Source organism: Sciurus vulgaris (genome assembly GCF_902686455.1).
Source record: "Sciurus vulgaris genome assembly, chromosome: 8".
NCBI lineage: Eukaryota > Metazoa > Chordata > Mammalia > Rodentia > Sciuridae > Sciurus > Sciurus vulgaris.
The window spans coordinates 8,981,766-9,000,706 of NC_136468.1; the positions used below are offsets into that span (position 1 = coordinate 8,981,766).

The 18,941-nt window shown below is 40.7% G+C and overlaps 1 protein-coding gene across 2 annotated transcripts in view; it reads right to left on the reverse strand.

The window, feature by feature from the left end:
* Positions 1–18,941, reverse strand: part of CNTNAP2 (contactin associated protein 2) — a 2,020,421-nt gene that overhangs the window by 719,713 nt on the left and 1,281,767 nt on the right. For both annotated transcript variants that reach the window (XM_079149276.1, XM_079149277.1), the window contains exon 12: positions 10,199–10,318. In XM_079149276.1, the coding sequence (XP_079005402.1) occupies positions 10,199–10,318 (120 nt within the window). The remainder of the gene's footprint in view (positions 1–10,198; positions 10,319–18,941) is intronic.

Genomic DNA, 18,941 nt, shown 5'->3' on the forward strand with positions numbered 1-18,941 from the left:
GACCGGTGGCTAGGGGGTTGTGCCTCTCTCATTTTGGAGGGTAACTGGAGGTTTATTCTCCAAAGCTCCAAGGCTTATTAAGGGACAGAGAAACCATACAGGAAATGGGGATTGTCCATGTTTATACCAAATGCTGAAAGTTTACAATCTGAGACTTCTGTTTTCAAATTATTCCAAGATTGTTGGCAATAAGATCAGGAACCTCCAGGTGAGAAAGAGTCTAAAAATTAGAATGGTTCTTACCAAGAACATAAGCAATAATAAATGTTGATCTGGATGTGGGGGAAAAGGCACACTTGTACACTGCTGGTGGAGTTGCAAATTGGTGCAGCCAGTCTGGAAAACAGTGTGGAGATTCCTCAGAAGACTTGGGATGGACCCACCTTTTGACCCAGTTATCCCACTTCTTGGTTTATACCCAAAGGACTTAAAATTAGCATACTAGAGTGATGCAGCCACATCAATGTTTATAGCAGCTCAATTCATAACAGCTGAATTATGGAACAAACTTAGATGCCCTTTAACAGATGACTGGATAAAGAAACTGTGGTATATGTACACAATGGAATATTATTTAGTCATAAAGAAAGATAAAATTATGGCATTTGTAGGTAAATAGATGGAGTTGGAGAATATAATGGTAAATGAAATATGCCAAATCCAAACAACCAAAGGCCAAATGTTTTCCCTGATAAGTGGATGATGATCCATAATGGGTGTGGGGGGGGGGGTAAGAGAAGAATGGAGGAACTTTGGATTGTGTGGAGGGAAATGAGAGGGGAGAGGGGGCAGGGGTACCAAAGATGGTGGAATGAGACAGACATCATTACCCTGTGTACATGTATGATTACACAGATGGTGTGAATTTACATTTTGTGCACAGTCATAAAAATGAAAAGTTGTACCCCATTTGTATACAATGAATCAAAATGCAGTCTGTAAAAATAAAAAAAATAAATAAAAGTAAGACAAACAAACTGGACCGTGCAGTTCTGTCTACTAGAAGGTGATCAAATCAATTATTACCCAAAGGCACAGTTGATAATAAGATGGAGAGTGATTAATAATTACACCAGAGCAATTGGAGTAAAGGAGAGCCCTGGGCCCACCGGGATATACATTCATTCCATCCTAGAGGGAGGTTCAAAGTCAACAAAATTCTCTCACTCTTTGTAAGAAACACATAGTGAATAGCGACCAGGAGTCAGATGAAAGCTGTGACGATCAGAAAAGAAAAACAAAACTGAAAAATGAACATAATAAAGAAATTGAAGGAGGAAGATAAAACGATGGTCATTATCCTAGGAACGTAAGAAACAATTTCGCTTTCCTAAAGCAACAGTGGAATGCTATTAAAAAGGAAAACAAAAAATAGCTCTCTGATTTAAAAGCACAACAAAAAGTCGTTTTAGAAAGAGAGAACCAAGAAGTCATAAGAGAAAAAATCATGAATAAATAAAAAGAAATGTATGGACATGAGTCCCCTGTGTGAATGTGAGCACCCAGCAAATGGAGGAGAATAGACACATTCCAAGAATGTCATCATGAAATTTTCTAGCATCCAGCATGAAAAGATCATCCTAACTTCCAGAGAGAATGAACACGCCATACTAAAGGACCAGGGAGATGCCAGAGGATGTGCGGTACCCACAGGGAGTAAGGTTCCCATGAAGGCGGCCTGGGGCCTGCGGGGAGGGAGCATGAGTTCCAACACAGGGGCAGCAAGTCCTTAGGTGAGTCACCACTGACGTGTGAGGATGTGTGATGTCCCTGATGGTGGCATGCCCCGGGCACAGCCGGGTTGGAGCAAGTGACCCATCACTACTGCTTCACAGTCTTCTGAATCCGAGAACGGAACATGTCAGATTCTACGCTGGGCGTGGCTTGCCTTGACTGGGCACAGACAGCCGCACAGAGCAGCCAGGACACGCTTCTCCCTCTCAGAATCCAACTTAGGCCCCAACTAGAGTTACTCCAAGTGAGCTGAGTGTCAGAGACGGTAAACTGGGGTCCAGGGACGAGAGAACAAAAGAGAGGCACAGAGAGGCAAAAAGCAAGTCATAATGTTAGTGGCCACAGGAAAGATGCAGTGGATTCCTTCCTGGCCTCACCTTTCAATGTGGAATTTGCTCAAAAATAAGAGTAAAAATAGGATATGAGACTAATAATTATGTGAAGAGAAGTCAGTCCTAATGAAGTCATCTGTACATAGGTCTGTGCAGTGCAAAAATATTTTTTTTGGCAATTTCATCCAAAAGGATGTTCTTTTCCAAAGGTATTTTCTCACTCTTTATTAATGAGATATCTACTCTTTTGCAGCAATTGTTTAAGTAGTGAGCTTTAAGGTTTCTAGTTTATACCAGTTCCAGGAAATATGACGTCAAATGTTTGCTTGTGTAGCTGACATAGAGTAAGAGTGCAATTCATTATTTAACTTTGTTGGTTGTGGCAATTAGACAAAGATACAAGATAAAGAAGAGAAAATAGCTGTTATATAAGATTCTCTCCATATAATTTTTGGGGAGATTCTGTTATATAAATTGATGTACTCAGAAGAAATGAAAGGCTACTCCAAAAACTAAACACCTGGAGACAAACACAGCATTGGTGCCTTTAAGCTTTAGTCAGAAGACAGACACTGCAGGTCACAACAAATCAGATTATTCCTGTGGCTCTTTTGTTTTTTGATCACAAAGTAATGAACTGACTTTAATTGGATTTCCCAAGTTTTTTTTTTTTTCCCTTAATTCATCCTGTCTGAATAGTTGATTACTGTGTACTGGACAAGTTTCAGATTTTAAATGTCAGAGGAAACCGAACAACAGTCTTCAGCCATACACAATGGGAAGTCATTCTTAAATTTCCAACAGAGAAACTGCACCCAAAAAAAGTAGTGTATTTAAGATTTTGTCTTGGAAGGCTGTGTGAAATATTTGAAGGTGGGCACACGGGCATGTGGCTACCATTTTGAAGTCTCCAGAAGTGACTCTGAGTTACCCGCAATGGAAGGAAAGCCATCTTGATTTTACACGGTGCCCTGCACTCTCTCCTAAGTCCTGGCCTGAGGTGTGGGCTTCACCTGGCCTCCCCTAATTTCCCTCTCCTTTTTTTTCATTTCAAGTTCGGAAAGCATTTGAGAACTTTTGTGGTATTAACCTATCACTATGACTGACACACAACGAGGAAGCGATTTCAAGGGAAGCCTGGCAGGTAGGAGCCATCTACAAAGGAAGTGTGAATCCAAAAGACAGTCTTCAGTGAGTGGGTAATCAGTCACGGGAAGGAGCCCTTTACCGCCCGTGTTTGATCAGTGAGTTGGTTCCTAGATTTTCAATTGAAGCTGTATGAACAGAATTGAATTCAAAGATTTATACTGATTGTGAGGAACTGCAATAGCCGGGCGCGTGAAGCGGGAGTCGCTGAATGATTACAAAGGTTTATAACAAAGACAGCTCCGGAGAGGGCGACAGAGAGGAGAGGAGGTGGCCCAAGGAAGGCACGGGAGAGAGAAGCTCCGCACAGGTTAACTATAGAGGAGGGAAAGTAGGTTAGCAGACGGAAAGGGGAGAGGAAAGGCCTTTGATGACGAAGAATAGAAACGGGTAGAAGGAAAGAAATGGAGGAAGCCAGTGTTTGGAGGGTCAGACTTCGGGCCACACACACCAGAGTAACAGCTGTGACTCACAGGAATGCCGGGGCCAGAGGCTCAGTGGGGCCCCATTGTGTGTGAACAATCTCTCATACAGAAGGAAGGAGCTCTGTGTCCTCATTTCTAGCTGGTTTCTTTAAAAAGAGGGAAGAATAAGGCACTATGGTCACATGAAGCATCATAGAAGATTCCTAGCACAGTTCCATTCCATCCTATTAAGTTCTCAAACCAGATTTTGTTAGATTGTGTTTAACACTTTCCATTGAAAAATTAACTAGGTGTCGGGGATGGAATTTAGATCGTTCTAAAGGTTGAGCTCACACCTTAAGGGATGATGAATTCAGGCACGTAGGAAATCTACTAGTTATCCTATGAAGTGCTCAGAAAATCGCATTAGAGAAAATACTTCTAATTGAATTATGAATGAAAACTGATAATAATTACCTAATGGTTTATATACTGACTTCATTTGAAATGTATTTTCTGATTAAAAGCCCCTAGGCATTAGTTGGACAATTAAGAAGTAAATAGTTTATAGCAAAAATGCTGTTCAAACCACAGATAATGAGTTAGAGCCATGTAGGGAAGTTTTGATGATAATGAAGAGAAGCAAACAAGAAATGCTTATTTTAGAAATGATGTAAAAGTCATACTATAGAATCTCAAACAAAGAACGCTGGCCATTCACATATATGTGAGATTGCAGACACAGACACACTCACACACACACACACACACACACACACACACACACACACACACTCATAGGCTCTCAATCATGCAGGCCTGGCTGAGAAGTCAACCTCCACAGCTTACTCCACGTGTGACCTAGAACTCAAGTTCTCTGAACTTTACTTTAATCATCTAAATAAAGGGAATAATAGTCACATTACCTACCTTAGAGGGTGCTGTGAGTTATTGGATGAGTCAGTGTGTGATATTCTTAGAATATGTCTGGCATTTAGTTTGCCCTAAATAATATATGTAGTTCTAAGTACAAAATATAAAATCTTTATCACATGTCTTAACATGTAATTCTCATTTCTAGCTGGTAAACAATATTTATTTCACTTATCTTTACTTTCAAAACTTATTTTATTATAAATAATTTAAAACTACATGACTAGTCGTCAAGCTTGATATTTTACAAACTATCCATGGCATTGTTGCTGTCACCTAAGAGTGAACACTGCCGGCATTGCCAGTTCCATACAGAGGAACGTAGGCAGGGGTGGTAGGCAGAATTCTCAGGGGGCCTTTGAGATTGCTGCCACCAGGTAGATGACTCCCTCTTCCTGAATGTGGGTGGGGCCTGCAAATAGGGTGGAAAGCCACTCCTGGAATGGAGTTATTTTTTATGCCAAAGGTGAAAATGGTCTTCAGGTGTAAGTAAGGTCTGTCATCAGTTGACTCTGAGTTCATCAAATGGGTAATTATCCTGGTATGCATGATGCACCCAGGTGAACTCTGGGGGAGGGTCCATAAGCCAAGATTCTTCCAGGGTGCTTGGACACACCAAGCCCATAACTATCTTGGATGACTGGAAGACAAGCACTCTAACTGTAGAATGTTGTATTCTCCTCCTTACTCTTCAGGCCGTCTGGAGGCTGGGTTGCCTTCAGTGACGGTTCACAAAGGAGAAATGGATCAAGATAAGGTCCAGTTACTGTGTGAAAGCGTTGGCTCAGAGAAAGGTAAGCTCCCCCCAAAAGTAGACCAGTTCTGCATTTTGTGTGTGTCCTTGACACGAGGATTGTAAACATTATGGCTTTGTTTTTCGAATTGTCCTTGGGGATGCATGTAGAAAACCAATTAAATTCCTAATTGTTCAGTCCTGGTCAAAATGTGAGCAGCAACACAGCTTGCCTGTGCCAGACTCCCGATCCACAGGAACTATGAGATAATGAAGCTGTGTCACTGTGAAGTTGCTAAGAAAATGAACATTACAGGGAAGGAGCCACTTGGTGGTAGATAGGTTTACAGAGCTTCCTACCAGAGCCCAAGTACCATCCCGGTGACTCATCCTCCCGCTGCCCACATTGTACCTCTGGAACTTGTGGGAAGCATAATAATAATAAAAATATTACTGAGTGCAAGTATTTAGGAACTTGAGTAACAAGCTCTCTATAAATATTAGATTAAAAAGACATGAACAGCTTTTACCATTATAGAGGATAATAGAGTTTGATCAGCTAAATCCCAGGGCTTTATAAAGCACAAATTATGTAAACAAGTTTAATGGCTTTTTGATAAAACTACAAAACCAGAGCTAGGAAGACTGTAAGAGGTATTCCTTATTTGGACTTTAAACTTCACACACTGGAGCATATATGCTTATGTAAAATTTAAAAACTTAAATATGAATGCAGAGAGAATTATAGAGGACATGAGTTAGAGGAGAGAATAGTAAGAAAATATTATTTTTGGTTCAGGGGTAGACAGTAAAGTTCCAAGGACAGTGGCAAGATCCAGCTTTATTGATGCTATTATTGATCATTCGGCAACAAGAAGTAAATGAAACTTTGAATATGAAAGCTGAAGGTTTCTAGGGAGAGGACATTTGTAAACTCCTGAAGAAAACAGAATGAATAAGCTAATAAGTTAGAAAAAAACATACAATGGACAAAAGCAAATAGTGGAAACATAAGATAGCATATATTATTAAAAATTGTAACACAAAGTTTTCAAAGTGCGGATTAGAATGGAGAAGGATGGCAAAGGTAACCAATGGCCACATTCTATACTGTGCCCTAAGATCTAAAATAGGAAACAAGACTTTGATTTTAGCTGAATAATGAATTCTTCTACGAAGGACTCACTGAGTCTCCCCTTGAAGTCGACTGTGCGGCTCTTGATCTGCTCTGACACTTAGGGCGGGCCCTAGTTTACAAGAGATGTAGCTCAATCAGTGGTTCCTCCAATAAGTCTATTCGGGCTCCTTAGATGGCCCGTCACTCCTGGCCATTCTGCACTCCCTGTGTGGTCATTGCTGCTATTTGCCATACTTCTGGAATGCCACCAAATCTATGGCATACTTTCACTGAATCCTCCAGATCTTTTAAACCATTCTTTGGGACCCCAGCAGGCATCCCAACATCCACATGAATGACCCATTTGCCACCAAAAGCTCTCGACATACCTGTCCTCTACCACCTTCCGTTGTGTATGTATACACTCACCGAACCTGAAGATTCTACCTCAGAGTGAATCTAGAATCTACCTACTTCTCACTGCTTCACGTCCACGGAAGCATCTTATCCTCCTTGGATTTTTATAGTGGCTTCAGCATGATCCCCACACTTTTGCTGTCCCTTATAGCACCCCAAGGACAGGCTTCAAATGCACACAGATCTCATCTTTCTGCTTGAAACGTCTCCCTGCATTCCTTCCCTATGCAATGGAAAAATAGCCGAAATAATGAAAACCATACTTTCTTCCTTCCTGCAGTCCTTGCTGCGCTGACCCTGCCTGCCTCATTTTGAGCCCCTCCCTCTGGCTCACTCTACTTCAGCCAGTGGCATTTCCATTCTTTGGAATGAACCAGTATCATTTATAAGGCTTTTTCTATCCCCTCCTGTTTGAGTGTGTTGTCTCCTCTGATCGCTTCGAGTTTTGTGTGTGTTCACACTTTCTCCAGTGCAGAGTGATCCCTCTGCCAAGACTTCATAGACTATCTAAGGCCACCATGCCCTTCCCTTCTCTTCCTTAGCAAATGTGGTTTGGAAATGGAACAGTACAAGTCAAGCTTTGTGGCATCACACTCTCTTGAAAATGGTAAGTCCACGTTCTGTCCAGAAGAAGGCAGGTTGATGGACGGTTGGTCTGTAAGGCAAGATTCTTCAAGGGTATTGGACACATCAGAGCTCACAGCTATTCTGAACAGGTAGAAGAAAACATTCTAAATGCAGAAAGCTGTTTGGTCCTCTTTACTGCTCAAAGGGCATCTGGGGTACTAGGTTGCACAGCAGTAGTGCTCTATGACGGAGACATGGATAAAGGTGCATGTTTCTTAGTGAAGGCTTCAGTTTCCAGAAAGGGAAATGCTCCCCAAAGTAAAACATTCCTTCATTTTGTGCATGACCTTGACCTGGGAATTGTAAATGTTATGGTTTTGTTTTTCTAATTCTCCTTTGATATGAATATAGAAAAACAATTAAATTTATAATGCTACAGACCTGATCAGGATGCCCTTGATTTCCCTTGAGCTTAATAGTTGCCTTTAATTGTGTTACACATCTGTACGTATTAAGAGAAGTCAAGATCAAGAGTCTTATAGAATAAAGTTCTTATAAAGTGTACCCGAGTTCTAGCAAGACTGAAATTAAGGTCAGAGGAAGGAGCCTGAGAGCAGGTCTATCCATCAGAACATGGAGATCAAGGCCTCCAGCAAGAGGCCCCTTCTCTGGTGCACATGGAGAGTTTTTAGCAGTAAAGAAGCTTCTGGAGGTGCTAGCTCCCATTTGCCACCTTCTCTCTGTCTTCTGTGCAGCACATGTGACCGTGTCACTCTCCCTTTCATTCTGCACCAGGCTTGGTGTTACAATTTGGATCTGGAATGTCCCCCCAAATCTTGATCCCCAATGGGAAGAGTGGATCAAGAGGGTTCTGACCTCATAAGTGGATTAATCCATTGATAGCAGAATGGACTGCTGGGAGGTGCTGGAAACTGTAAGTGGTGGGATACTGTTGGAGAAAGTAGGTCACTGGGAACATGTTCTGGAAGGATATTTCTTATCCCTAAACCCCTTCCTCTTCCTCTGCTTCCTGGCTGCTGTGAACAGAATAGCTAGCCCTGACGCACCCTCATTCCATGATGTTCTGCCTCCCTTCAGGCCAAAGCAATGGCTCCAGCTGATAGACCCTGGTCTGAAACCACTGAAACCGTGAGCCAGAATAAACCTTTCCTCCTCCAAGTTGCTTTTCTCAGGAATTTGTCACAGCAACAAAAAGCTGGCTAGCACACCTGGCTTCCTGATATTGCTGAAACTTCTCCACTGGGGCCTGCAGCCTGTCTCCAGTCCTATTTCGAATTTTAAATTCCAGTTGCACAATCCTATTTCCATTTGAGAACTACAGAACCAAAATCTCCAGGGATGAACCCATGAAGTTTGTATTTAAAAGAAAAAAAAAAAAAAAAAGAAAAGAACCAAATTCAATAAATGATTCTGAAGCATAGTCATATCTGAGAATCATTGACCTCAAACAGATCTCAATTTGGTTTTTGCTGGGATGATGTGGCCAATTATTTAACCCTTGACACCTTTGAAAATAATAATAGTACCTTACAACAAGGTAACCTTTACTGCAAGTTAACTCTGTGTTAGATAATGTGTTAGAAATCATCTTTATGATATTTTATTTTGCTCATATAATAATGCTAGGAGGTTGTTGTTGCTATTATTATTATTGATATTATTGAATAATAATTGAACTCAGAGGCACTTAACCACCGAGTCACATCCCTAGTCCTCTTTTATACTTTATTTAGAGACAGGATCTCACTGAGTTGCTGAGGCTGGCTCTGAACTTGTGATCCTCCTGCCTCAATCTCCCAAGCCGCTGGGATTACAGGCATGTGCTTTGGTGTTACTTTTAGTCCATTTTACAGATAAAGATATTGAGGCTTATTGAGATTAATAAGACTAGTTAAGGTGCCCAAGATAACACACTAATGACTAATGGAGCCAGGATTCAAATCCAGATGTCTGCCTAAGGACTTGATGGTTCCTGATATGCACGAAACAGTCATGTGTGGTAATAATCATCAGAAGCATCCCGTTATCGTTATCCTTAGCATCACGTGTCTCAGGAGTACTGGTTAAAGGCTAGTCCTCTCCTAGAGCCAGTAAACAGTGCTGGTCTCAGACCCTTTTCTGGCTTTTTGGAAGATAAAATGTTGCTAAGGTCTCATGGAAAATTTGCTCATATCTTAGAGATGTGTACATCATACACACTGCTTTGGGAGTTTACAACAACCCCCAATCTCATTTCATAGCCCTGAAATTTAATATGGAACTGAAGAAAAACTAGGTTTTCTCTATGAATAAATTTCACAAAAGCTTCAGGTTATCTTTGCTATTGCCAGAAAGGGATCTCAGTATACAGAAAGGTTGGTTCTGAAATCGCAGAGAACAGAGGCCAGTCTGCAGTGGTCTGTATGTCTCCCCCAACACAGGCAGGGCGGATATTTAAGCAGGGATACTAAATTTCCCTTGTCTAGTTACTAGGACAGGCTGCTTCATAGGTCAGTTCTGTCTGTGTGCTTTGGACTTTGCAATTTCACTTTGTGCTGTTTTTCCATATATGCTGACTTTTAAAATGTTAATTATCAATAATTCGATCAAAGATAGACTTTAGAAAAAATGCAGCATCCAAAGGCTTCGTTCTTTGGAAATATATTCAGCTTTTTACCTAACCAATCTAGCCATGTATAACTTACTAGATGTTGTGACAAGAATACAGCATCAAAGACACAAACCACCCATGGAACTATTTATATTCGACATATAGGAAAGCCATCTTTATGAAGCATAAATATAACACAGTTACCTGTCATGTTGCAGTAAACTTTCAGAGGCCCCAGAGGCCCACTACCATCAGGATCTATCCAGTAGTAATTGGATGTCTGGCCTAGGTGTTTGTATGCTTCGCAGGAAGGCTCGTAGATAGCTAGAAAAGAAAAGAAATCCTCCATGAGCAACAGCACCAGACCAAGTCTCCCCAGACAATGCCCCGAACACAGTGGGAGGGGCAGCCCTGTTCAGAAGTCTTTCTGCAGGTGAGAAGAGATTCTCTTTCTCTAAATTGAAATTCATCACTTGGTTTTTTCTCTATGGGCATTTCTGACCTAACAAACAAGAAGGCGAGTTCCTGGTACAGTTTTCTATTTGGGAAAAGGACAAAAATGATCAATAGACTGTTAAACAAATGTGGTGTTGGTTTTATTGGGGCTCACGATCATTAAAAATATTTAATTTATAGTTATTTATAGCTATGCTCTTTTTACTAGATGAGACTTCATCTTGAAAGGTCATGAATATTGACTGCTTTGTTGGGCTATCAACTAAGCAATCAGAGAAGGTGTCCTCTCTATTTTTCTCTCTCCTTATTTCACATACATAAATTTTTTGCTTAGTTAATATAAATTTTCTGCAAATATTATGTGCTTGCTAATCTTCCACTTTCTCAGGAAAAAAAAGCAAAGAATTTTCCTGGTTCATTTTATTTGTTTCAGGTGCTTTAATGACATGAAATCTAGTTTGTGTTAAAAGCTGACGTTCATGTAATTAAATTATAAGTTCTTTTTCATCACTTTCCTTTTCGTTCCCGTGCCGGGGACATGTTTTCCTCTCCTCACTGAGACTGCACCTGTTTCTGATGTGCAGAAAGGACATTTTACGTACCTCCTCTCTAGGGAGGCCATCGGGAGTCCTGGTGAGGACACACATTTCTCAACAGCTCCGAGTGGACATTTATGGAGAATACGAAAAATCTCTTTACAAAGCTAAGAACCGTTGACCCGGCCCACAAGGCGTGGCTTCATTCTGCATAGCTTGACTCATATACTCCTGGGAGTTGTTATGACTTAAATCATGAAACCCAAGGTCTGAGCTGAGACCTCCCTTTTTCACCTTCTCCCAGAGCTTCTCTGTCTCCTTTGGTTTCCATGCCTTTTCTTTACAAGGATGGTAGCCCTCCACTCTGTTTCACAACAGCACACTGGACTAAGACGTTTCCAGAATCCTTGGATTACCACGTTCCTCCCTCCCTCCTTTCTGCAGTTACTGAGCATCTGTGATGTGCTCGGGCTCTGCAGGACCAGCCTGTGGAGCAGGTGTCCACCAACTCTTTGGGTCTTACTTATGCACAAAGTGCGACTGAACGAGAAGGTGGCTGGACAGGTCAGTAGCAAATCCATCATTGTCCCAGTGTTAATAGGCCTATTTTCAATCTCTTAGGTGCCTCATTTAGATAACAAATTTTATTTTTCCTTTAGTTTTGAATGCCATGCCAAATAAAATATTGCAATAAAAGGCAAGGGGGATATATGTTTGAACTCTAAGCAGGAAGGTGCCATAATTAGGTATTGGTTTTTTAAAAGAAAAATCTGTGTAGCAAAATGATAGATTTGGGGGAAGTGACTCAAGGGAAAGAGCACTAGGTTGGTATTGCCAGGGACCAGCGGAAAGGTGACCAGCACTTGAAGCTACACAGAAAGGATGAAGCAAACGGGACTGACTCCAGTGTTTTTAAGATCAAAAGTTCTTAAGCCCAGTTAGATGTAAGAGTATCGATGACTGGGAATAACTAAACTAATAACAATAACTAGGAATAACTAAACTCCCAACCTCTGAAAATAAAGTAACTGCCTTAGTAATGCAGACAACCTCTCTCCAGATGATTAAAAATTTTATGCCTACTTCAAAATAATCCATGATGTCAAATTCAACTTCTAAGTCTTCCTCTTAGTCTCTAAGACCAATGTGATATTAAAACCTGTCTCCTTTCTTTTCTAATATTCAATAATCAATCACTCTCATTTATTTCTGCCAAAACCCTGGCCCTTTTCCTTGTCATTGAACATTTGCCCTATCCATTGGTTTTACTACTCAACTACCCCTACTGAAGTGTGTTTTAACTGTTAGTCTAGTGTTAAATATCACTTTAGTTATGTTTGAAAGCGTACTGTTTCTCCAATATTTATGATACTACATCACAGAACATCGTCTATGGATATAAGAATTTTTGTGATGGTCTTTCTCGGTTCCAGTGACTTTCCAATGATAATCCTGTGCCCTGGTCAGGCAGATTTGCTGTGTGACATGACCTTGCCTAGTTCTGGCTGCAAAGTGCCACAAGCCCCTTTTTCAGTCCATACCACTTCTCAGCGTCATCAGTTGAGGCTAAAGCATGAAGCATGATCTGCAGTCAGACTGAGTTAGGTGCAAATTCTGACTCCACAAAATGCTACTTACATAATGTTGGCAAAATGATTGAACTGTTAGCCTTTCTGAAGAGGAGGAACAATAAGTATGCTATAGTGCCATTATGAGGACAGGAAGAAATAATCCACATCACTTGCTTAACCTAGGATCCAACCCATGGCAAACTAATAGGTAGCACTGGGGCATGTTTGTTACCAATCCGATAATTGTTATTTAGGTCCCACTCAAATTCCTCCTTCTTAAGGAGAGTTTCCTTAGTCAATATGCCTCTTTCTGCGCCATCCAGAGCACTCATTGCATATCTCATGGAGTGATAATCATACTTGAATATAGTTGACTTAGGACCTGTTTATTGAGTTTTGTCTTTGGAAATGTTATTTCCCAATAGGATTGAATCCTCACGAGGACAGGGTCTGCAAAGTGACTTTCTTTTCTACTCCATTTGATCTAGCAAAAAAGTAGATGTGTTTAAAAAAGGTACCAGAACTGAATTTAAAATTTGCCTATTCTTCATTCTATTCTAATTTTGGTAAAGGGTTGTTAGTTGGCTCAAGAAGAAGTGTTTGCATATGAAACCTTGATTGAATGATAATAAGTGTAGCTACATGTTGCATTTGCAGGTGAGTACACAAGGGATTGAGGCCTCAACAGATTAACAGGCAGCAGATGCTGGAGGCATGTGAATGTGAGAAATCTTGCTAGTCAAGCATCTCCTCTCCTTTTCGTTCAAGGATGACAATTATTCTGTTTGTCTTCAACCTACTGCAGATTGCTTTTGCTTTATCCATTCACATGGAAAGCCAAGTACTTCAGTCTAAACTTTTGCATGTGTTAAAATCACCTGGAGAGCTTATTAAAGCAGGGATTCCTGACCTTGCCTGGAAGAGCCTGACTCAGTAGAGAATTGGCAGTTAGAACGGCTCCCAAGTGTTTTTGGTGCTGTTGGTCCTCAGACCACATTTTGAGCATCGTGGTTCTAATCCAGAAAAAAAAAAAAAAAAATTAGCAAATTCACTACTAAGGGTGGGTAGAGTTTTAAATTTATATTTAAATACCCAGGAAAAATAGGTTACTGAAAAGCAATCCAGTAAACTTTAACTACAGCAAGGTTAGAAGGCCACCCCACTTTGCCCCAAATAATCAAAGCATAATGAGATACAAAACATTAAATGAAAAATGTCCAAAAACATGTGCTTGTATGAATGTACAGAAAAACATTTGGAAGGAAACAGTCAAACTGATTACGTCTGAGCAGTAAGATTTGGGTGATATTTCACTGGTTCTTTTTAGTGATACATGACAGTAGGGTTCATTTTGACATTACTGTAAAAGCATGGAATATAATTTGCATATAATTTGCATGTGATATAATCTGAATATAATTTAGTCCCCGGCACTCCTCCCTCATTCCCTTCCTTCTAATCTACGATCTATCTGCTGTTTACTAACAGATTTTTTTGTTGTTGTTGTTAATTAGTGTCTTGTAGATGTACATGATGATGAGCTTGACTGTGGTCTATTCATATATGTACATAGGAAAGTTGTGTTCAGTTCATTCCACTGTCTTTCCTTCTCCCACCCCACCTCCCTTCCCTTCATTCCCCTTTATCTCCTCCACTGATCTTTTTCTATTATTTTTCAGCCCCCATTCTTAGTTTGGATTAGCTTCATCCTATAATCTTCTCAGACTTTCTGCACATCCACATCACTTTATAAATGTGCATATGTTATTATATGTTATGTTATGTTAAAATACGCTTTCAAAATATGGATTTGGCTCCATGACATTGAGGAAAAATGGTAAAAACTATTGATACAGTAAACTTGCATTCATTTTAAAATCTCAACAGGGAATTGGAATTTGAGTGCAAATCTCCTTTCTGTTGAAAGAATGGACATTTTTTAAAGCTGTCTGAGGTCACCCTCCCAGTTATCTTAACTCCCTAAGGTTATCCTCCCAGTCATCTCAACTCCCTAAGGTCACCCTCCCAGGAATGGGAACAAAGCCCTTAAAGCTGTTCCAAGAAACAGCCCCAAACAGAGAATAAAAGGGTAAATTGAGCCAGATAGCCAGATAGTGATCAAACAGAATGATTACCAGAAACTATTGACCAGAATCTACGCCCTGTTGTCAAACATTGTGAAACATGTTGTATGTTATCAGCAAACCCAGACCCCCTTTGAAATTTCCCGGCAGCTTTGTCCCCCTTTTCCCTTTCATGTGCGACCCCTCCCGATGTGTGGTTTCTGCCTTTATAAACCTACAAGATTTTCTGCTAGGGACTCGACTCCTCGAGTTGGGTCCCAGCGCGCTGGAATAAACACCTCTTGCGGTTTGCATCAAGTGACGCCTCTTGCGGTTGATTGGGGTTGCCGTCCATCCATGGGACAGAGTTGGGGTTTCCTTTTTGGGGGGCCTTACACTGTCAGGTACTACCTGGAAACTTCCCTTAACCTAGTTTTCTCAACCAGAAAATGAAGGTTAGGATACCTTCTGCACCAAGTTATTGTGAAGATCAAATGAAATCACAGACTTTGAAAATCAAAAAGTACTGGGTATATTTGATTATGCTGAGTAAGAGATAATGAAAGTACTTATCCTGCCTGGCTCTGCCAGTTAACTCTCTTCCTGGTGGAGTCCTAGGCGGGTCGCACTATTTTTGCACATTGAGCTATAGGAGATGAAAGAGCACAGGGGCTAAGGCAGCAGCTACAGAGAAAGGGGCCACCCCATTGTCAATAAGGAGCGTTGCCAGTAGACTGCAGAGCAGCAGGAAGGCAATGGGGCTGATGGCAAAATAAATAGACTCATCAAGCCCATTGATTTATTGGTAAAGTAATTTTTCTCTTTTGCAGCTCCAAGTCCCAAATAACGGGTCTCATATTATTCTATATATTCATAAATAAATCTCATTTTCTTCAGAACTATTACGACTCAACACATCAGATTGAATTTCAGACCAAGTAAAAACCAGAGTAACAAATCCAAAATATCTTATTCATTCCTACAAAATATGAATGTTGTCTATGTAACACCACATTATGTACAAGGGAAAAGGATGAAGTGCTGCAGTATTAGTTTCCTGTGGCTGCTGTAACAAATGACCAGGCACCAGACACTGACTGAGTCTAAACACTAATCTATTACCTCTCAGTGCTGGAGATATTAGTAGAGCTAATAACCAAGACACAGCTCAGTTTCTTAGGTTTGAAATAGAGTTCACCAGACTGAATTCAAGGTGTCACCTGTGTCATGCTCCTGCCAACTCCAGGGAAGAATCCGTCTTCTTGCCCTTAGCAAGTTCTGGAGGCTGCACGCTCTATGCTCATCTCTGCGTTCCTCCATCTTCCAAGCCAGCACCGAAAGCCAGCACCGACCGACGCCATCTTTCTTGAGCTGCCTGGCTCTGATTCTCTGTTTCCATCACCCGCTCTCTTTCTCTGACTGTCTCAAGGAACACTGTGATTACACTGAGTCCACCCGGATCGTCTAGGATGATCTTTTCAAGTCAGAGCCCATAGCTTGCTCACAGTGTCCCTTTGCCATATAAGGTGACATACGTACAGGTTTAGAATGTGGACATCAGGAGAGGGGCACTGTTTTGTCTACCACAACCATATAAAAATAATATGATTGCTCTGTTTAAAGAGCAACTTCTATGAACCACCTAATATATCCCCAGTGTTGTTGATTAGTAAAAGAAATAAGTAGAAGGAGAAAGAAAAATAAAGTCATGCTTTTGCACTGAACTTCAAAGCTCCGTGTGGCTTCAAGGTTATGGCCATCGGTAGGACAATGAGCAATACATCCCACCTCTGCTCACCCAGGCCAGCCAAAAAGACAAGCAGGAATAAATGCTGTGAAGGCCCAGGCTGGCCCCAGGCCTCTGCAGGGTGGCCCAGTCACCCACACGGAGAGAAGAGCAGAGGGTTTAGGAGCCACATTGTGCAACAGGCCTGGTGCACTGGGAAGTGATGCATCCATTAAGAAACAGTGTCACGGCAGGGTAGTGTCAAGGAGGGCCAGCGCTGCACGGGTGCCAATGAGCTAGGAAGACTCTCCCTCCCTAACACAGCTCACTTTGAGACAAGCAACCAAGCTTGTGGTGACCGCTAGACATGGATCTGGATCACCTGCACACTAACCACAAGTCAAAAGTGAACACATCCGTAAAGGTCATGCGCAGCACATCACTGTCCTCCTGACTGCAAGAGGAGGGAAGGTTTGCCTGAAGGATTCAGGAGGAAACTGGGGAAAAGCCACAACATGACTTCCTACTTCATTTGCCACAAGATTACATTTTGAGAACCAGCAATTTATGTCCTCACTTTCCTGTTTTATATAAGAGGCAACCACAGGCTTCATAGACACTTGTATACAGGTGCTGTTGGAATCTGCTTACGAATGCCAAAATGTGATGTTGGTGTTCTGGAGACTGAATGAATAAAGAGGAACTTTGATGCAAAATGTGGACTTAACAGCAAACTAATGTGTCGGGGGCATTTTGGGGTAGGTGGTGTTCAATGAGATAGTCTCTGGCATTTCCTGTTCTGATTTCTTTTTATTCGCTAAGCCACTTTCTAATCTTAACCTGGCTTTCAAAACTGAGTTTCTCCATTGGAAAGAGGCATTTTTCACGGGAAACCATGTAACTGACTCTCCCATTTCAATTAGGCTCTGAAGCCTTTGGTGGGAGAATCCAGGGTTCTCACAACCTGATTTTCCTGTTAAGGTTGCAACTGAGGTTTGTGTACAACCAAGATGGAAGTCCAGAAAGGCAGCAATGATCTTGAGACAATTCTAGCTGAAAATTCCCTATTTTTAGGACCTTGCAAGTATTTTCAATTAGCACAGCATAAGCTTCGCAATGGTTAAGTCCTCATTAACACTTGAATATTAAGTTCCCATGCCCTATCTCTTCAGATTTTGTTTGTAGAACTTGAATGAATGCACTGAGGAAACCACATTCTTTCCCCTAGGGTCTGTTGTCTAATTGTTGGCACAGAGCAATTGATGGTGGTAGAGAGAATGTGGGTTTAAACCCAGATATTCTGCATGCTAATATTGCATTAAAATATTTCCATTTATACAATTTCTGTATGGGATGTTATTCACTATAGCACCCTACTGGGTTCATTCACCTGTCCAATTCTCAAAAGGAGGGGTCATTTAGGGGAAAAATGAAAGACGCAGATTTAATTTTTTTGTTAAAAGGACAACAGTTTGCACTTTTCTTAATTGACAAGTCTTTCAAAAACTTTTTTGGAAATCAAAGCAAAATTTACTTTCATTATTTCATTTCAATTCTCTCCCTTCCTTGTTCCTATTCAACTTCTGCTGTTTGATCCACTCCAAATCCCTCCAGTGTTTGCATTGGTTCCAAGGAATTGCTTTAAGGAAAATAAAAATCTATACTTTCACAATGCTAGTCATAAAATTAGAATTCTTTGTGTCACTGTGGTTTCCATTCCTTGGTGAGATCAATTTCCATTTTTGATATCTTTGGACCTTCACTTCACAGAACATCAAATTGTCCTGTATTCTATGTCTAATCCTGGGCAACCCTACTTGCATTTTGTTCATTATTACTTTTAGGTTATAGAGGACTAAAAGGTGGATAGGCTTACAAAACCAAATGGATATACTGCAGACCCATGCTCCTTCATTTTAATAGGTCACCCTGATGGGGCTCGGCCACCCTCTTTATCACTTAGATCCTATAAAATTTTCTTACGTTGTATCTTTGCTTCATCTACCTCATTCTCCATTTCCATCTCTAACCTTCTCACTCTCATTTCATTGGGTCCCAATAATGAGACTAAGAACATTCACTCAGAATGTGTTAATACATGTAATTCCCTCCTTCAGCATTACTACTTCTTATTGCTGATTAACTAAATTGCTAATATTTAATAATGTGGTTCAAGTATCCAGTACCATGATTTGTACTAGTAATAAAAAAATCAATTATCCAAAGATACTAACTCTGAACACTTTGCTATTTAATATATGAGGCAGACATGTTGACAGAAAAGATATTGTTTTGCTAATATTAAAAAAGGGATATTAATAAAGTACCCAGAGACTTTAGATAAAGGGTTAATACCTTAATTTAGAACATTCCAGAAAGTCTTCATTTGTGAAGTCATTTTAAGCTAAGTCCTAAAGGATGACCAGAGTTCTTACTGCTCCTCTCTAGTCCTATGCTATTCTATGCTTGTCCTCAGAGAACTTAAGATGAATATTCTTTTTTATTTCCCTTCCCTCTTTTCCTCTTGGTTCCATCCCTTTTAGTCTGCACTGGTCTCTTCCATCTTGGATGGGGCAGGAGAAGCATATGCATGCT